Here is a 21,145-nt window from a genome sequence, read left to right on the forward strand (position 1 = left end):
ATATGTCTCAGAGTATGGGTTGAATATGGGGTGTTGCTGAATCGTGGATTGCCACTGAATCGTGGGTTCATGATTCAATGGCAAACACTATCACCAGCCCTGAATTTTGGTGGTTGTTGAATCATGAGTTGTTGTTGAATCACGGGTTGTTGTTACATGTGAATCCTGCACTATGCTTTAGATATGGGTTGTTAACCTTGAACAACACAGGCAGAGAACCCATGGTTTGCTGTTGGGTTGTGAACTCTGGGTTGTTCATAGTTAACAACCCATAGTTAAACCATAGTGCAGGGTTCACATGTAACAACAACCCATGATTCAACAACCCATGATTCAACAACTCACGATTCAACAACCACTGAAACTCAGGGCTGTTGTTACATGTGAACCAGGCCTACAATTGCTTTAGGTGCTGTAGAGCAAACACTGATCGTAAAGAGGGGCAGCAGCATCTTGTCTTTTCCCCAACAACACAGCAGGGTCTTACATTAGCAGGCTCTTGCATCATTGTTTAGGGGAGGGGCTGTAGCTCAAAGGTAGAGCACCTGCACTGCATGCAGAAGGTCCCAGGTCCAATCCCTGTCATCTCCAGGTAGGGCTGGAAAAACCCCTGCCTGAAAACCTGGAGAGCCCCTGCCAGTCAGGGTCAACAATGCTGGGCTGGATGGACCGATGGTCTGAGGCAGTATAAGGCAGCTTCTTATGTTCCTATGCTGATGCTCCCACACAAGCACTGTTTGTGCCTTTATAACACTGGATGGGGCTCTGAAGCAAAATGTTTGTTGTCTGTGCAGAAGATCGCAGGAAACATACATAAACAGAACTCTTTGAAGAGCTATTTTTCATTTTCTGTGCAGGGAACAGACGTCTGCAAACACGCTCTGTAGGGAGCTGGGACAGATGCTAGAAATTTGAGTCGCTCTGCCCAGCAAAGACCGTTACTCTCCAATTAGATCTAATTTTAAAGCCAAAAAATCCTTCTTTTATTTGCTGTAACAGGCATTAAACAGCTCCTCTGAGAATATCATCTACCTTGATTAAGGGAATACTGATATTGTTAAGAAGTAATGCTAATGAATATTATTTGTTAGACTGGCACAGCACCACTGAACACAGGTAAAAGAAGGCTATAATTCCCTCTTAAAGATAGCTACCTACTGGGACTTGTTACAGAATGTGTCGCGGCTCCCATCTAGACTGGACAACTGGATTTCACACATCTTAACCCCACCTGAAAGATGTAAAAAGGCAGACCTCTGTATTGAACTAGGAAAATTAGAATTGATTACCTCAGTTCTGTAACCTGCTCGGAGGCTTAACTGTCCCAACATGCATGTTAGTTCTGTCGAGTCAAAACGGGGAAGGTTATCATTCCCTGGCTCCATACGTCTAAAACTAGTTATACACTGATTCTGATAGTGTGTTAGTTTGTAAGCAGCTTCGAGTCAGGAGAGCCATTTAAGTCATAAAGAAAACCTAGGAACAGACGGCACTGTTTTCCCAATACAGTCCCAGTGAAATTTGTGGTTCTGAATGCATGAAATCAGTGTTCTTATACTTCTCACTAGTGATAATGCCAAAGCCGGTAATTACTGAACCCTAATTCTAGATACAACGGCATTACAAAGCTAGTGCCAATTTCGTCAGACTTAGGAACGTAGGAAGCTGCCTCATGAGTCAGCCCACCAGTCCATTCAGCCCAGTACTGTCTACCGCAGCAGCTCTCCAGAGTTTCAGACAGGATTCTTTCCTAGCCTACCAGGAGATGCCAGGGATTGTACCCGGGACCTTCTTCATGAAAAGCAAGTGCTTGACCATTGACCTAAGTTTGTTTGTTTGTTTATTTATTTATTATTGCATTTATACCCCGCCTTTTTTCCTCTTGCAAGGAACTCAAGGCGGCTTACATTATCCTCCTCCTCTCCATTTCATCCTCACAACAACAACCCTGTGAGGTGGGTTGGGCTGAGAGTGTGTGACTGGCCCAAAGTCACCCAGTGAGCTTCCACGGCTGAGTGGGGACTAGAACCCAGATCTCCCAGCTCCCAGTCCAACACTCTTGCCACTACACCACGTGGCTCTGCTTCAGCTCTTATGCCAAGTGGGTGTGCATCCCGCTCTACCTCCCTAATTCCTCAAATGCTGCCATGGCAGCATCCCAGGAACACGGGCTCAGTTTCCAGGGTGCCTAATGACTGACATTTTCCCTGTGCTTGGGACACAACTAAGCATCCACATTCAGAATTAGTCTCGGGGAGAGCATTCATTTCTGTATTGAGCTGAGGGGAGTTCACCCATCACTAGTTATAATTAGTGACCCTCAGGGTGAGCAACAAGGTTTTCCTTCCAGTTTATCTATAGGTCATTATATGTCCTAGGACCATATCCCAAATTTTCCAGGCATCTGTGTATCTCTAAGAACCTGCAAGTGTTAAAAAAAGTTTTCCCATCTTCTTAAAAATCTTCGGAGTCCTCAAAAAAAAAAAAAGGGGGGGGGAGCTAGAGATCTGAGATGACAAAATTCTTGTCTGTCTTGGGTGTTATATGAAATAATATGCCATGCGAATTGTTAATCCAAAGAAGCGAGATCAATCTGTATTCATAGATGAATATTTGTGTTAGCTACAATAAAAAGGATAAAGTTCCCCCTCTCCCAGTGTTCCATTTCAGAAAGAATACTGGATGGGGTGGGAGGAACACATGGGCTTTACCCTTCCCTTGAGTAAAGATGAACTCAATTACTTACAGTAAAACTCAAAATACATCTTTGTACAGAGTACTGCAGTCCTTGAAAGATTAGAAAAGTGTTCCTTTAAATGTCCATTAAATATCTTTAAGTATCTAGTACCTATTCCATTTTCTATACAGTAAGCAATTTGTGAGAGTTGGGATCAATGGCTATCGACCTACTTCCATTCAACACCATTCAATTTAACAAGAGGCATCTGAGTTCAGTTTGGAATCAAGCCTTGGCCCTCAACATTATTATTCATTGGTCAGCCTTACAACTAGCCACTTGAAGTACATTTCTTGCAGTGGAGTATCATAGTAGAAACCACTATTCAAACCATTCTGACATATTGTAGGTGGGTATGCTGTTAAAAGTACCTATTCACAAAAAGTGTTCATCTCATCTGCTAAGAAGGGTAACAGATTCAATAGAAGACAGGGTCCTGTACTTTTAACAGTAGAGTAGAAGAGTGAAGTTTTGTGGGTAAAGCTAGTCATGCAGCAATAAGGAAAGCGGAACACGTTGAAGTTACTTATCCCCCATTTCATCTGGTCATCAAAGATATTTAAAAAGGAAACAGTGTTCAACAGCAATTCATAAAGAGTCCAGACTCTTCTTGGTTTCAGCTTTTGGCTGCAGGCCTCTGGGTTTTCATTGTTATTTCTTTCACAACATTCATAGAATAGAATAGTAGGGTTGGAAAGGGCCTACAAGGCCATCGAGTCCAACCCCTTGCTCAATGCAGGAATCCAAGTCAGAGCATCCCTGACAGATGGCTGTCCAGCCTTATCTTGAATGCCTCCAGTGTGGGAGAGCCCACCACCTCCCTAGTAATTGGTTCTATTGTCGTATTGCTCTAACAGTCAGGAAGTTTTTCCTGATGTTCAGCCGGAATCTGGCTTCCTGTCACTTCAGCCCATTATTCCATGTCCTGCATTCTGGGATGATCAAGAAGAGATCCTGGCCTTCCTCTCTGTGACAACCTTTCAAGTACTTGAAGAGCACTGTCATATCTCCCCTCAGTCTCCTCTTCAAGGCTAAACATGCCCAGTTCTTTCAGTCTCTCTTCATAGGGCTTTGTTTCCAGTCCCCTGATCATCTTTGTTGCCCTCCTCTGAACCCTCTCCAGCTTGTCTGCATCCTTCTTAAAGTGTGGTGCCCAGAACTGGACACAGTAGTCCAGATGAGGCCTAACCAGTGCTGAGTAGAGGGGAACTAGTACTTCCCAGGATTTGGAAGCTATGCTTCTATTAATACAGCCCAAAAGAGCATTTGCCTTTTTTGCAGCTACATCACATTGTTGGCTCATATTCAGCTTGTGATCGACAACTATTCCAAGATCCTTCTCGCTTGTAGTGTTGTTGAGCTATGTATCCCCCATCCTGTAACTGTGCATTTGGTTTCTTTTTCCTAAGTGCAGACCTTGGCATTTATCCCTATTCAATTTCATTCTGTTGTTTTCTGCCCAGCCCTCCAGTCTATCCAGATCACTCTGAATTTTGTTTCTGTCTTCCAGAGTATTAGCTATCCCGCCCAATTTTGTGTCATCTGCAAATTTGATCAGCATTCCCTGCACCTCCTCCTCCAAGTCATTAATAAACATGTTGAAGAGCACTGGGCCCAGCCAGGACTGAGCCCTGAGGTACCCCGCTCGTTACCTCTCCCCAGTTTGAGAAGATCCCATTGATAAGCACTCTTTGAGTCCGATTCTGTAGCCAACCGTGGATCCACCGGATCGTTGTTTCATCTAGCCCACTTTGAGCTAGTTTGCTCATCAGGATATGAAGTCGAGGTATATTACGTCCATAGAATTCCCACAGTCCACAAGGGAGGTTACCAAACGTTATGCTAAACTAGGGATGGACAACCTTTTTCAACCTGAGGGACTCATTCCTGCATGCGTAACACTCCAGGAGTGGTGCATGCCTGTGGTAGGTGGGGCCAAAGCCAATATACACACACTCCCCTCCACCCCCAATTCACAAAGGAAGCAGAGAAGAAATCCCAACTGCAAGGGCACTGAGAATTGGAGCGAAGGGGAGGAGAAAGCCCAGAAAAAAGTCCAAACACAAACAGTATGGACAGACATACTATGGTTAATATTAATTATGTTACTTTAAAACAAGCTAACTTCAAACCTTGGTTTCTGAAACTTGCCTGTTTTAAACTAACTACAGTTAATGTTTGTCACTGTTCTGGGTCTGATCAAGCAATATATCCACAATTTAATCTGGAAAAATATAAGCGGTAAAGACATCTGTGTTTTTCATCAAGGCCAACAAGAGAAAATAAAAATGAAGTTGAATTCTGACTGCATAAAAGTGATTGGGAGCACAGCTGAGTTGAAACTACTCATACTTTTGCAAACATTTTCAGCAGTGCTGAAAAATATGCAACCATCTGAAGTTTTGTTTGGCATTCCTTGACAAATGTTCACTTATTTGTTGAGACTGCCCTCGCCTTCACGTGCTCCTCAGTGACATCATCATTTATTTAATTCTGATTGGCTACATAGTATTAGGATGTCATCCTATTGATAGCATAATATCTGATGGGTGGGATCATCCACATGACTAATCAAGGATGGATGAAGCAGCAGCTGCTAGGTTTAAAAAAAAGTGCTCTGAGGCAGCAGTTGCCAGAAGGAACAATAGTGCTGAACAGGACTGAACAGAAGTGGGGTTTTTTTTTGGGGGGGGGGATCCTGAAATTGCTCGAAAATCAGAACTGGAGAATATTTGTCACAGCTCTAGATGGCAGCACTTGGCTTGTATATGGTGGCAAATAACCATGCACCCTGCATTCTTAGCAAGTATTATTAATTTCTGATGCCCTGATACAAAGCTAGAGTATCTGGTTGAAGGAGGCAATAAAAACTAAACTGGGTTAAAAAAAATCAAAACAGCATCTATGTATTCCTTATGGCTAGGAGATAACTATTTCACACTAAGGCCAGCTAAAAGCAATTTATTTTCCAAAGAACAGAATAAGAGACAGCTCTTCTGAAATACGAACCTTTCAAATTCTATTAAGGATGATGCCCCTTGGCAGGATGACAGACCCATGAATATTAGTACTTATCAGCAGGGGACCATTTATCTATGCTTGGGCAGATACTAGAAAAAGAGAATCTTCAATAAATCCTCCTTTAAAAACATCATCTGAAGTTCTCACTTTGTTTCACAAGGCCATTCATGAACTTTATTAGCACACACTTTAAAAAATGGTTTTCATTATATATATAAAAAAGATGGCACGTTTAATGCTCACAACATGACACACTAGTAAGGATAGCAAGATCCAAGAATGGTGTGGGAAGACATTGTGAAGCAATTTCTCTTACACCTCTGCCAATTAATTCAGATCTGACTCATCCTCAACCTTTGTAGAGATTATTGGTCGTGCTGCTAACCATTTAATATAGGAAGTTCTGTGTGAGGGACAAAGATTATTCTAAACATGTTTCTGCTTCTGAAATGCACCAATATTCTGTTGTATATGTTGTTTAAATATGAAAAGAAAAGAGATATAGTAAGCTCACTAAGTGACCCAGACCTCTGTAAATGAAGGTTTCTATCAGTCAAATGACAGAAACAAATCTTATTCACTGAAAAAGTGACTCTGTGAAAGTGATCTCTGTCATCTTGCTAAGGAATATCTTTTTCTGCCAGATCCAAAACACATGGTAAAAAATCAGGTATTTGATATGATCCTGTTCTAAAGTGTTAGGTTCAAAATCAGGGATGTGTGAGAGGTATGTGCTAACAGAGCACAGAAACATTGTTTCTGTCAATCACTATATAAGGCATGTGGCACTTAGTGCACGAGTGATGGATTGTTAAGTATTACTTTCATTATTATTAATAACTATTCTTTTTAATTATATTTCTAAACCCGCCAATAGCCAAATTACATTTCTATAGCACCCAATAGCCAAAGCCAAAGCAGACTTTGCATGTTTTATTGTGCCTATTCTAGAGGTCTAACACACTGTGGGAGATGTAGACTAGACTAGAGTGGTACACATCAGGTGCAGATATATGGTAAAATGGTTGCCTGTAACTACCCATCACTGTTCCTACTGGCTGTACTAAACCTGAATACCTGACTGATTCTGAAAAGTTGAAAACTGATTCTGCTATTGAATTGTAACCTTTAAAAAGGTACTTCCCTAGGCCTAGCTACTCATCTGTTGCCCTGTTCCTGCACCCCTACAGGTCTACTTTTCCTTTGCTTTGGTTGCAATTCTAGCTTTGGCTCATCTCTCCCTTGTTCTTTTTGAGCATCTGGCACCGTCTACTCTTACCTCATCCGGGATCCATTGCCACTTTTAACTTCTGTGGTTTAAACATTTACCATTCTATTTGCTTTGTTGCATGCCCTACCTTGATAACTCAGCTTGCTTGCTTGCTTATTTATTTATTTCAGAGAATTTCTATACTGCTTTTCATTAAAAAAAATCCCAAAGTGGGTTACAAGATAAATATAATAAAAACAATAAAAACAATAAAAAATGATAAAAACAATAAAATCTTATTAAAATAACTAGGGGAAGCCGACAATGCTAGCAATGTCTTCAGTTGTCAGCAGAAGCACTCTATACTAGAAGCCTGCCCGATCTCAATGGGGAGATCATTCCACATGGTGGGTCCCACATTTGAGAAGGCTCCTCCACACCATAGCCAAGTGAATCTGCTATTGACAGGTGACCAACCATGCCAATCTTTGATTCCAGCCCTGATGCTAGGGCTCTGTGGATTTCCTCTCAAAGAAATCTGTGAGCTACAGATATTAGTGAAGCATAAAGAAGAAATGTACTACAATCAAAGGCAAATGTATTAGAATGTAGACAGACATGATACAAAATAAGGTCATGGTGTGTTCTTCAGTTACACCACAGTTCCTATCCATAACACCACTCTTAGAGTAGCCTACCAGTATCAAACACTGGTCCAACCACTCACCACCTTTCTGCCTCGCTTGCTACTAGAAGCTCATGCTCATTTGGCTGGGGAAAATTAACAATGCCAAGAGAAGAAAAGATAGCAGCAGCAGTAGCAACAAGTGGCACTGACAGGCTTGAACTAGCATTCAATTTGCTGATATGGTCATTTATGGGTTAAACAATCCAGAGTTAATCTAACAACAAATTGTAGATTAACTCTCAGCTGTTTCACCCATAAACAACCCAGGGTGTCCAGGTTTGGACTTCACACTAACAATCTACAAAAAGAGCATTCATATGTTGTTTATGTAAACTGGAATCAGTTCGTGCAGAACTCTCATCCCCACAAATTGTGGGTTAATTAACCCAAGATTTGCTATCATGATGTGCGAACTGTGTTCACGTGAACTCTCTTTTGACATTACAGATTTCCTTATGTAAGTCTAATACTTTCCAGGAGCTCTTACCAACTGACCCTTTGTGGTGGGCATCAACTGCCTAAGGCTTTTTTTCTTTCTTCCTCTACTTTAACTGCCAAGCAGGTATTACTTCTACTTAGAGGCACAGAAGAGGGCAAGTTAGGTATTTATAAAAACTTATAAATAATTATTGAAAAGATGAATGGGTAACAGACTGTCTTATTACTAAATAAATTATATCCAGTATCAAATCACTAATCAGGCCATTAAACAAGCCCTTTGCTTTTTTTATTCTTCTCCCCTTCAGCTGCCTTGGAGCTCTCTTCCTCCTCACACTCCCTCAGTACTTTTGCTCCTTTCCTTGGGAAGGAAGGGCTCTTATCAAATCCCTGTTTAAAATTTTGTCTCCTACACATTCACTTATTGTGACCCTCACTTGAGTTAAACTTAAAAAATATGGCCCTTTCCCAAACTATTCCTCAGAATCAACTGATATCTTCGACCACTCATGCACCTTTCTTTCAAAAATAATTCCATAAGTGTCCAGACAATCCCTATGACCTATTATTCTGTATGTGGCATGAGGATGAATGCAATTGGTCTCACTCTTACCATTTCAGCCCCTATAATCTTGGCATACCAAAATTAATGCGACTGAAATCTTATCTGAACTCTTCTAGGTGGAGGGTTAATCCATGTTGGGGTATCAGTGTGAAGTAAAAATATGAGCAGACAGAAAAGCCAAGCTTACAGGTTCTCAAGGATTTTAAAAAAGAGGCATTGTCTTTACATAAATCATATGAACAATCTACATTACAAACAGTAAGGCTCAGTTAAGCACAAATGTGCAAATTTCTCTCTACCCCTACATAAACTTATTTCTACTCCCCAGGGAGAAAAATAGTGAGGGGAAAAAAAGCATTTAGAGAGTCCAACAGAAAACTTTCAGTTTTAATAGTAATGTTTCCATTGTTTTTAATATGCAATTGATGCAAGTATAGAAGTGATTTTAGATTCCACAAGCATTTTAACCTAAGATACCCATTAGACTTCTCCTCTCACTGAAACACTTTAATTACACGGATATTTGAATTCAATTATTGCCATCTCACTGAGCCTAGGAACAGTGTACTTTTTAAAGTTACAAAACAGTGTTCTTTTACAAAAACACAAGATGGAACTCCTTCACCTCTGAAGGTAACGTAAGTGTATGGCCATAGTGCATTTGCATTAAGCAAAAAGTGGATCCCTGCAACAAAATGTTGCAGTGAGGAGAGCTTCTGTTTGGATCACTCCATTCCATCCATCTGCCTCATTTCATCCCCCCCACTCACAACAGTCACTCAGCATTCCTTGTCCACTGAACATGCTCAGTTCTCGTGGAGAAGATTTTTTTTTTCCATATGGTTTTTTGTGGGATGGGGGACACCCTGTTGCCTAATACAAGCTACATTATAATACTGGATTTCTCTATTGATTTACATAGGCAGTTCTCCCTGGGGACATTTAAAAATTGTTTCTCTGTGTGAACCAGGAAGTAGACTATCCAGACAATGAGAGATTTCTCTCTATACCCTTTTTAAATCCTTGGTCTCTTCCTCCACCCACCTTCTCCAACCACTCCATTCCATCCCCTCCCCCCAAATATCTGGCTGTCTGGGTTTTTTCTTCTGAGTCAGTCAACATTCTGTGCCACTGAGTCCTGACTGGGCTGTTTTGCTCCCTTTAGAAGCTTTCATTCTTACTATGTTTCATACCCCTGCAAACCTCAGGGTTACCCCAGATCTGCTGATACCTCCTTCCTGTGCATGGGTGGTTTGGTTTTGGCTCATTTATTTATTTATTACATTTCTATGCCGCCCAATAGCCAAAGCTCTTTGATTGAACAAGTGAGAGTTGCAACAAAATGTTGCTGTCGATCTCCTTTCTAACAGGACTGCTCCTGTTCAAGATTCACCCAGCTAACCTCCTCTTGGCTACTATAAGCTGTAAGGAGATGAAGCAGGAACTGTGGGAAGCAGGGGCAGGCAGGCAGACAGAATTTCCCTGGGGTTACAATTGGCCCCAGCATGCAGCTGTGTCCTGACTCCAATCTAGGTTGCCGATGAGGTAGGAGAGGGGCTGGGGAGAAGAACAGTGAGGATTCTGGGTGGGGTGAGGACACAGATGAGGCAGCAAGCAAAAAAGGGCTCCTGTGGGAAAGATCTGTCTAAGCTGCTTGGGTGTGCTGTGGAAGGAAGAGAGAAAAGGGACCCTGGCTCCTTCTGGACCTCAACAGCTATATCCTAACCTCAGAAATTTTCTAGGACAGTTAGAGGAAGCCCAGACAGACTCCCAGCTAGGCATGGGGGTGTAGGGAAGTCCTGTGAGCAAGACTGGAGACTTGCTCCCATCTGCTTAGGCTGTGAGCAGCTTCCAAGCAGAGGTAGAAAAGCAAGCAGGAGCTGAAGTCACAATGTCCTTGGGGTCTCCCACACAACCATTCACTTCTGTCTTTCTACCTGTTCACTCAATTTTTCTGGTTTATTAACTGACATCAAACCACAGCTTGGACATAACAGGGAACTCTGGTTTAATATTACCCAGGATCTTTACACTGAGGCTGAATTTGAAAATAAATGCTCCAACAGCAGTCCAAGTTACAACCAAAGTCCCCTTGCCATCAGTACAATTGGCCAGGGACTCCTGAGAATTACCTGAAGATGATAGAGCATGACTGATATTGTAAATAGCACAGTGTGGCAAAGTAAGAAGCACCTCAGACTTGAGGATGCTTGTTAAGGTGGCACAATAATTGTTGCAGGAACTGAAAGTGGTGCAAAATCAAATGAGATGTCAATTCAAAAGTGATTTTAACCAACTACAACTTTTGTTAGCCTTTGTGGCAGATCATTAGAACCTAGAAAGAACAAGCAATGGTGTTTCTTTACTTACCTGTACTGTTTGGTAAGCTGAAGGATCAAATCCTTTCACTGTGACCTCTCGGAAAACTCTTGGCTCTAGTTCTTCTTTGGTCAGATCACAGTGGTAAATAATACCTAAACATATAATTCAAGTTCGTCAGTTAACTAATCCAGTGTCTGTTCACTGAACAGAACTCAAAAGATTCTGTAACTCAGGGGTGGGCAACTTGTGGCCCTTACAGATTACCCAATATGACATGAAATAGTCACGCTTTGCACTCAGATGATCTTTGTACTTGCTGTAGCAATTTCAGGTCTCTCCTTGTCTACAACTCACCTCAAACTTGGTCAAATGCCCCCTATTTTAAATAATATTGTTCCATTCCAGAACAAAAGAGACACATAAACCCATTCTCCCTCATTATGCGTGTTGGTGTACCGCCAGTGCATAATGGAGTAACTCGCACCAACCTCCAACAAAGTTGCACTACCGAAGCGTGCGCTTGAAGCTGAGGACCCAGGGAAGGGCGGGGGAATTCTCACATATTGAATAAAGAGTGCAAAGTGATTCCTCCTCTTTATATCTGAATGTAAAAGTGCATATTCAAAGTAATTACATGATGCCTACCCTTCTGCCTTGTTTAACTGCTTGTGCAGTGATATTTTACATTAATGAAAATAAATGAAGTCTTGTTTTGTTGTTTTAATGAAAAACTGAGCAAAATGTGATGTACATGCATCACAGAATAGCTGATCAAAATGTCAGATTAGACTGAAGGAGAACCACACACCCCACACCCCTGTAAATTGTTCCATTACCAAACCAATCATTCAGTTTAACAGCGTATTGAAAGCAATGTACAGGGATTTAGCTAATGCTCAGACTTCACCATTTGATTATTACTGACCAAAAATGGGTAGTTCAGTTCTTGAATACTTTCTTAGGATTAGGCACAGCAAGCATGATCTTTGGAGCCTACTCTTCCTTTTTTAGTCATTTCAAACTTGCTTTCTACTGGAAAGAAATTCCATTCTCTCACAACGATTACATGATTAATACCTGTTTTGTGTGAAGTAAGATTTACATGAATAAAGAATGATAGATATGTTGTTTTTAGGTGCAGCCAATTTTGTTATTGCCTTTCTTATTAATGGTCTTTCCTTAATGGTCTTTCCTTAAACCACAAAATCCAAGAGGAGAGAAGACTAAACTACCCATTTCAACAAAGGCATCCCTTCATTTATAGGTGGACCCTTACACAAAATACCTATATCATACAAACAACCCCACCCACGCAAAATAGCTTCCTCTTCTGCACCTGGGTTACTAGTAGCAGAGTTAGCTTAAATATGTGATGGCAAACATTTTGGGCACAGACCTCAGTGTTGCCCACTCCTGCTCAGAATGAGTCGTCATTCTGCATTTGTCCTCTTTTTTGTTTTTTACTTCAGGCTTGTAATTTCTCCTGTCTAGCTGTGGATGGAAGAAACTGGGATACAGACAACCAGGAGAACCTTGGTGCCACATTTCCAGTGGTGCAGGATTAGTGATGGCTGCCCATCTTGGTTTCCTTTTAGGTCAGGAGGAAAAGAATAGGAGCACTTGTAGTCTAGCAGGGGTAGGCAACCACCTTTGAATTATTTTTTGGAATTGTGACTTAATTAAATTTATTCACAGTTCACACAACACAACCAATAGCCAAAAGGTTAACCACTTTTAAGTCCTACTGATTGTAATAGGAAAAGTGTAAACATTTGTCAGCCTTCCCCAATCCGGTCCCCCCTCAGATGTGTTGAACATCTTGCTGGCTGGGAATGGTTGGAATTGTAGTCCAACACATCTGGAAGGTGCCAGGTTGGGGAACGCTGACATATATTAACTCATGTCACCTCAACCTGAAGAAGTGAGAGGTTTAACGCTGGAATTACCAGCCTGCTGCCACCACTTGAGGTATTTCTCTTCCATTACCCTGTACCCTCAAGTATACCAGAGCAACTATGTTGCTCCTGTATAAACTGCCAGCTCCAGTTCACATGGGTATTGACCTCTATTAAGCCACACTGGATAAATAACAATGTTTTTATTTTCTTATAAAGTAACGGTTCATGTTCTTCCAAAGCCAAGTCAAATGATTAAAAACCGGCACAGACCAAGATATCTAACCACTTTTTCTCCTCAGCTTCTGGCCTTGCACCCTTGCTTCAACTTCCAACTGTCAGTATGGTCTCCCTCTCCCCTTCAACTGTCCAAACCCGCTCAGAATCCCTTGGACCAAGCCCAGCCCAGGAATAAAACTAAATTACCACTGAGTTCCATCATCAGTAAAGCTAATTCCAGGAACAAATATAATCTATTTTTAATAAAAACATTTCCCCCTTTTGCCACATACTTGCCCAGTGAAAATCTTTGGACTGTAACAGGCTTGATTTTGGCTGGATCATATCCACAATTAATTTGGATTTCTTGTTCAGGATAATATAAAGGCAGCCTGAGTAATTGTGTGAAGGTCATTTTCCAGGGCTGTTAGGAAATTAATGACTACACTGAAGAGGTTAGAATTTAAAACCACTGGACTAAGGTGAAACATTTCTGCAAAATGTGCATGCTTCTATCAGGTGGCTTTTTCCAGTAAAAAAGAAAAGAAAATGATTTCTCTTTTCCCATGCTTTTTGTTTTTTAACTCAACTTCTGCATGAATGATTGTTTCAGCCCCATTATAGCAGTGACACATTGACTCCCCCCCCCCAGTGTATGCAATTACAGAATATTTTTCTTCTTTGAAGGTTGCTGTACACTAGGTATCATGAAGAAGAAAAAACCTCATGACACACATTACTTTAGGGGTACCACAAGTCAGAAATTAAGGGAAACTAGCCTTCTTCTGATATACTGCTGCTAATATTACAGGTTCTTTCTCACACTTACATTTCTCACCATCACAGCAATTTCTGTTTTTTTGTTTTGTTTTGTTTTTTACAAACAGCCTCATTTCTATTAATGTATTTGGGCTTTATACTGCCTCTTTGACTTTATTCAAATGAGCAAAATTTTCTGTTTTCTTGGGGGATAGTGGACTGAATCTCTAGTAAAGAAATGCAGAGGCTGTCACACCTAGTGCCAGAACAGACATCACTTTAAATCCATATCTAGCAGCTACATCTTTTTTCATTTTTACTTTACAGTACATTCAGAATCCCTGATCCAGATCTTTAAAGCCCTCCTACATTAGAGTTCAGATCTAGATCAGGCCCCTGCACCTACTCTAGAGTAAAAATGAAAGCAAATGTAGCTGTTACATACAGATTTAAAGTAATGTCTGCTTTGGCCCTCGCGGTCTTATGAGAATGAATTGTCGGGTCAGGTGTAAGATATTGTGAGGGCAAAGCAATTATTTATTTAAAATATTTATACCCTAGCTCTCCAACTATTCAAAGCAACTTACAAAGAGAATTTAAAAAAATTAAAAAATAAAACTGCAACGTATGCCATAATTGTATAAAACAGCAGAAGATGCTGTAACAATGCAGCTTGTAATACTTCTGCAAGTGCTGAAATGCAAGGCTATAATAACTGCCAAGTAGAAAGTGGGGCAGGGTAGTGGGAATACTACATTATGATTGTTGCCAGCACAACCATATTAAGCTAAGAGCAGTTCTTCCCTTCCCCTCACTTAAAGAGACAAGAAAGGGAACCACAACGTGACGCTATCTACAGGAAACAAATTTGTTGTCCAGCTACTACAGAAGAACAAACAAGGATGTAATTTTCATATTTGCTCCCTCTTTGAGGTACATTACAAACCTGCTGTTTAGAATCCATTGGCATAACTACTGATCTGTAAACTACAGTGTAAAAGAAGGAAGTAAATTGACTAATCCTGCTGAACTGGTAGTTATCATTGCTGGCTACTGGCTTGGAAAACACAAATTATGCTTTTTGTAAATAGCAAAAGCCATGATCTTTCAAAAGCTATGTTTATAAAGCTACATCTTTCTGCTTATTATGTAGCTGCCACCATGACAATTCCCGATGCCCTAATGCAAATTTATACTGGCTACCTATGGATAGAGTGGGAACGTTCCTTTATTCATTTACTAGCGAATAACCCCAGCTCACATAGGTTGGAACAGCCCTTAAAGTTTGATACAGGGAATCCTTCAAGCAAATGTACGTAGCTATCAGGGTTGGACACATTATGCCCCCTGCCCATCTGAGTGAAATCACACCTGTTGGCACTCTGCCATGGCCCTCGTCATTACTCCTATAGCCCCGAGGGAGGGGTTGGTCTGCTCTCCCCTGAACGGGGACTGCCACACAGCAGGGTGAGGAGGAAACGGTATAACTCTGTCCCTCAGACTATTCCACAGCTTGAAAATGTATTGACTGCAAAGCTATGCGCTCATTAGGAGAGTCTGCCACTTAGTGACTGAAGATGGTACTGAAGGCTTCAAACAGAGACATAGCTATATATCAATACGAAGCATACATTTTTGTTCACTCCATTTTGACTCCTAAATATTATCCGATTGAGTTTGGAGTGGTCTCACATTAAAGCTGCCGATGCCTAGGTTTGCAGAAAAATACTCACACCCACCAAAATAAATTGACAGTTTTGCAATTAATTGTTAGAATTTACAATAATTTGTATCACGGAGTCGAACAGGTACACAATCACAAGCATTTGCTATTGATGTCTAAATTGCAGAAGAATAACTCTGTTTTTAAAAATTAGTTGAAACGTCGATAATTAAATGTTAAAGTTTTTAATTTAGACACGGTCTCACTTCTCACTGTATTGCGATGCAATTACTTTGCAATGCTGATCGATGTATGTTCCCCACCATTGCTACTGCAGGTCTTGCTCTGTATGGACCGGAACATTCCCAAGAAAGGCTGAGGTACTCCACTGGTACCTCCCAATTTTAACTCTGACACTGTACTTACTGTACGGGTGGGGTGAGAGACCTTTTTCCTGTTGCTGTCCACGTTACCTCAGTCAAAACCTGCCCAGGGTTTTCCCCCCACCACATACCAGCAGTGGGTGGAGCCAGAGCCAAAAGTGGATGAAGCCAGAGCAAAAATGGGTGGAGCTACAAGAGTGACTCTTAATTTTGTCGCACGCACAAAAGCAAAAAAACATTTGCATCCAGGTATTCTCCTTCCCCAACATGCGTGAGTCTCCCTACGTAGTTGGAAGGAATCAATAATTGAAGTTGGAGGAAATAATGTTGGTAACCTGGAGTGGGGCATGGCCTCAGAACAGCCTGGAGGATTGGAAGGGCTGGAGGTCCACATTTGGCCCACAGACCAGAGGTTCTGTATGCCTAACTCTACTGCATGCTAGAACACATGCCAGGGGTGTTGAACCTCTTTTACCCCAAGGGCCAAATTCCATTTCAGAGAAACTATCAGGGGCTCCATTCCAGTGGAGGGTGGAGCCAAAAGCAAAGGGGAGGGCCCAAAAGATAAAAAATACCAGCCTATTGTAGCTTAAAGCTAAAATAGGCTTAAATTATCCTATCATTCTCAAGACACTTTGAGGTAGCTCCTTAAAGCTTTACAGATGAAGACATGAAACTAATAAAATGTGGATCACCCAAAGCTGATCCAGAATGCTAATGTGGTTCAGTGGACAGAAGCTTAGGTGCCTATTTATACATTCAGCAGAATCATGAAGTACAACTTTTCCTGGGTTGTACCATTTCAAGCTGCTTGTTCAAGTAGTGGAGAACTGTTTGTTCAAGTGGTTCTGCACAAAAACAGTCTACTTGCACACAGAAAGTAAAATGTCAGTGAAAATACTGAACCTTTCTCCCTGACATGCTAATTTTGTGTGTGCACAATGGTGTGGGTTTTAAAAGGAGGACCATTCAAACTTCGGAATATTCTACCTATAGGATAAAATAGTATAATCTAAGAAAAGGTTTATCACATGATTCTAAGCATATAAATTGGCCTTAGCATTCGGTTCACTGAACTATACTGGCTCTCTGTGACATAATACATCATCACTTCCTTATGATAAAATACCTTCTTCCTCACAAAATGGAAATAAGCAGGTTGGAATATGTTAGGTTTCTCTCCCCCCATCCCACGACTACCCTTTTTTCCCATCTCTAAAGTGACAGCTAGTGTTGTAAACTAATTATAGAGTTTTAAAAAGAAATAGTAACAAATCACCATGGATAAAGCCTTTTAAGAAAGCTGTTAAAAACAGAGGTTACATAAGGCAATAATCAGGAGAATATTTATGAGATGGTAGACACTCTCTGCCAGACACCAAACACACATTAATTGTTTAGGCAGTCATCCTCAGTGCAACTCGCAAGAGATTTACATAAATTGTTTACACTGTTGTCATTCTCCAATAATTCCACAAGGGCTATAATAAAGTTGGATAAAATGACACATTTTAATATGCAATTAATTCACTGGTCACATGAATATGTGATTAATCCATATGTGATTAATCTGTACAGTGGATTGAATGAGAACACTGTTTTAAAATACAGGTTTTAACATTAGGGCTTATTAGACGTATGCTTCTTTGCTTCACAGACATTGTGTAGCTTCTAAGAGAGGATTCACACATGATGTATGAAAATTATTTGCACATTAATGTGTGAAGGTGGCATGTGTGTGTTTTATTATATATAGACACACTGCAAACATGCTGCCGCGCACTGCCAAGCATGTGAAGAGGTCGCAAAATATATATGCTCTCTTCACATGTGATAGTGTAAGGTGCAATCTTAGGCATATTTAGATAGAGAAAAGTCCTACAATTCTCATGCTGGCTGGGGAATGCTGAGAGCTGTAGGACTTTCCTCTCTCTAAACATGCATAGGATTGCACCCTAAATGTGTTATTTTTCCTATACATATGTACACACTTGTGTAAGGAAAATATAATGTGTGAAGAACACACTACAAAGGCAAGTAGTCTTACCTGGTGATAAGAAGGAAGTAAACTGATAAAATATTTCACTGTCTTTCTTTTGACCACTATATCCCACAATGCTGCCGACATCCAATGGAAGTGTCTTAAGATGGGCACCAGTTGCTAGATCATGAAGTTGCAGAACATTCTTCACATCGTGGAGATAACACAAGACTAGGAAGTTGGATCTAACACAAGCTACCCATTCTGTCAATAGGAAGGAAAAGAGCAGTTTTCAGAACATTACCTTAAAGGAACTCCATTATTTTTCAGTGTATGATTTTAATCAGTTATATAAGTTACCTTAACTCCTAAATCTAAGTGGAAATACATGTTCACTGGGATTCCGAAAGCTTTCCAGATCCATAAAAGTAAAATATCTTTATGTAAGCAAGAACATTAAATGTAACAATATGTGTTGGCTTTTAAGCCAGTAAATGACGGGCAGATGATTTGTCTGCACTCTGCATTGTTTGTAATGGAACTTTCAGATAACTATCTGGGTCTGGCAAAGATAGCAACTGGTGAGAAGACTTCAGTATGAGACGACTGCAGAAAATAAGAACCAGCATCTCAGAACACAACTGAAGCAAAGATGGCTTGTTGTCTACATTGCTGTTAACATGTAGGGCTTATACAGACATAACACTAGCTGTCCCTGAACCCTAGTGGAGAGTTCAGGAACAGGAATGCAAGCTGCCCCCACCTTGACATAAGAACCTTCTCCCCACCACCCTTATATAACCATAGTCATATCTGCATTGATGTTACTAGCGATTAACACTAACCAGGGTTCACTCTTAAACAGGATTTGAAACTAGCTCTAAACTCTGGTTTCAAATCCTATAGAAGAGAGAACCTTGATTAGCATTAATCACTGTTCAGTGATAGAGCACATGCTTTGCATGCAGAAAGTCCCAAGTTTGATCCCAAGCATCTCCAGGAAAGGCAGGAAAACGCCCAGCTGAAACCCTGGAGAACCACTCCCAGTCAGGGTCGACAATACTGGGCTTGATGGACCAATAGTCTGACTCAGTGTAAGACAGCTTCCTATGTTCCTAAGTACATTTATAATGGTTAACTATGGTTAAAAATGGTAGAGCCAATTCATGTGTGAAAGGGGAACAGCAGGAAGGGAGCACACATTCCTGAGGCCCAATTCTCGTCCTTTAATCATGTTACGGTTTGTGCAGCATTATGTCTCCACTGAGTTTTAACAACTTCCTTTTCCCCACCCACCACCCTGAATGTATATCCTGTTCACTCAGCATCAAGATCCTCTAGGCAGCTAGATCAGATTATTAAATAAGATCAGATTGTTAGATAAAAAAGAGTCTACCTAGAAACTGCAAAGTATTATTCAGTATTTAAAGATTATTATTGCTATAGCAAAATTTCCTTTCAACCATTTTCCTTGATATGTAGGGCACAGAATATTTGGCAGTAAATAATTTCTAGGTTAGCCTATAAAAAAACTGTTTTAAAATGACCAAATGGAGGAAAGGGAAGAAAATGTGTTGTAGTTTTGATGGTATTGTAATTGATAAACATAGGGCATCACTACAGTGGCTATCCACAGAGCACTATACTTGCACAGGAGGACCTGCCTAGAGGCAATTCTATTCATTGCAGGTAACCAGGCAAATTACCAATTTGGCCTGACATATGTCAGTGTATAAGAATGGAGAAGAGATGTGAATTCAGAGGCTTTTTGTTTTTACTTTTTGGAAGATTTCTCAGAGCTGCAGTGGTATTAGCAGAAGGCATAAGTCAGACATATGATGATGGTTCTATAAAAACCTATGCAAGTAAAAGGGTTCAGGCAGACCTGTGGGAAATTGGATCCAGATTTAGGTGCATGCAACTGGAAGTGGATTTGCCTGGCTGCTTCTCACAGAGGCAGCCCCTTTAGCCCTCTGAAAATGCTACACAAAGGGTCATACTGAATAGGGTGAGCTGTGGTACAGATGGGAGGGATGGTTCCTGAAGAGTGGGCGGAGGCACCTTCCATGAGTGGAGCCCTTCCATCCATGGAAGGCAGATCCTGGCTCTAACCCAATATTAATCTCTGGCAACAGTAAGTACAAAAGGTATTAATGACAGCAACTCAGTGGGGAAAACAGAAATGCTACTGGAGGACAAGGAAAAGCTGTCCATTTTGCGGATGTTCCATGTGGACCCTCCATTCCAGTTTCTGTTGTGAAACTCCAGAGTAGAGGAGGCACTAGTTTACTTAGGCTGCAATTCTATACATACAGATGGGAAAGTAAATCCTATTGAATGCAACGAGGCTTATTTCTGAGTAGACATACATAAGATTGCACTGTTACTTTTCAAAAATCTATCTAAAGTTATCTTCAAAAGAAACCAACATTATGCCTTTTGCACATTTTAGATGTCCTAAGGTTCCTGCCCTAAACATCTTTGCCCTAAATTGTTTCCTCCTTCAGTTCACAGAATGGAGTTCTAAATTTATCTCAACTTGGTGTGAAGCTTCTCTTTATAACACTTGTTTAGTACTCTGGGGCAGGAAAAAAATGCGTCAACCAAAATAAAAAACTAACGTATGGTTTTGCCATAACTACAGTCTTATAAATGAGAACAGCTTTCATCCCAAACATATGTAAAAAAAGGAGGGCTAGCTTTGTTATTCAGCAGCAGTGGCTACTAAAAATCATAACAGTGTATTGTTATCAAAGCAATTTTAAGCCAAAAACAGCATTTTTGTTTGTAATAATTCTGTGTTTATAGTGAAATGGAGGGTGGTGATGATGATACAGAGCTAGAGATATCAATTATAGTGAAGTAGCAGTTAAAAGAATCAAGACCTCTACAAAACCAAGAGGATACCTGCTTGGCAGCCGTATTATAAATGGCAATGTGCAAATAAGAAAGGGGGCATACACTTCATAGAAAAGCATCACAAAGGGCTGGTTCACAGAAGGTGTTTGCTCTACATGCAAGCACTCCCCGAAATCCCCAGGCACATGGGCATATGGACTATCAGTCAGAGCAGATAACATTGGACTAGGTGGACAAACAGTCTGACCTGGCTTAAGAAGCTTCTTTTGAATTGCTGCTGGCTGTACCTGTGATTGTACAGTTCACAGCGTGTACCCATATGTGCATAGTCAAGACTGCTCAACTGTGGAGCAAAACATCTAATGGTGAATTAGCCTTAAATTAAGCCTCCATTGGCTAGTTAGT

The 21,145-nt window shown here is 40.8% G+C and overlaps 1 protein-coding gene across 1 annotated transcript in view; it reads right to left on the reverse strand.

Moving 5' to 3' along the window:
• The window catches only part of PREP (prolyl endopeptidase), a 100,351-nt gene that overhangs the window by 39,872 nt on the left and 39,334 nt on the right, over window positions 1-21,145 (reverse strand). The window contains exons 9-10 of the mRNA XM_084827200.1: window positions 17,948-18,145; window positions 11,030-11,133 (exon numbers count right to left, since the gene is read on the reverse strand). Of these exons, the coding sequence (XP_084683326.1) occupies window positions 11,030-11,133; window positions 17,948-18,145 (302 nt within the window). The remainder of the gene's footprint in view (window positions 1-11,029; window positions 11,134-17,947; window positions 18,146-21,145) is intronic.

This window comes from Heloderma suspectum, chromosome 1, assembly GCF_057233095.1.
Source record: "Heloderma suspectum isolate Gila_16-S chromosome 1, 16-S_ref, whole genome shotgun sequence".
Lineage (NCBI taxonomy): Eukaryota > Metazoa > Chordata > Lepidosauria > Squamata > Helodermatidae > Heloderma > Heloderma suspectum.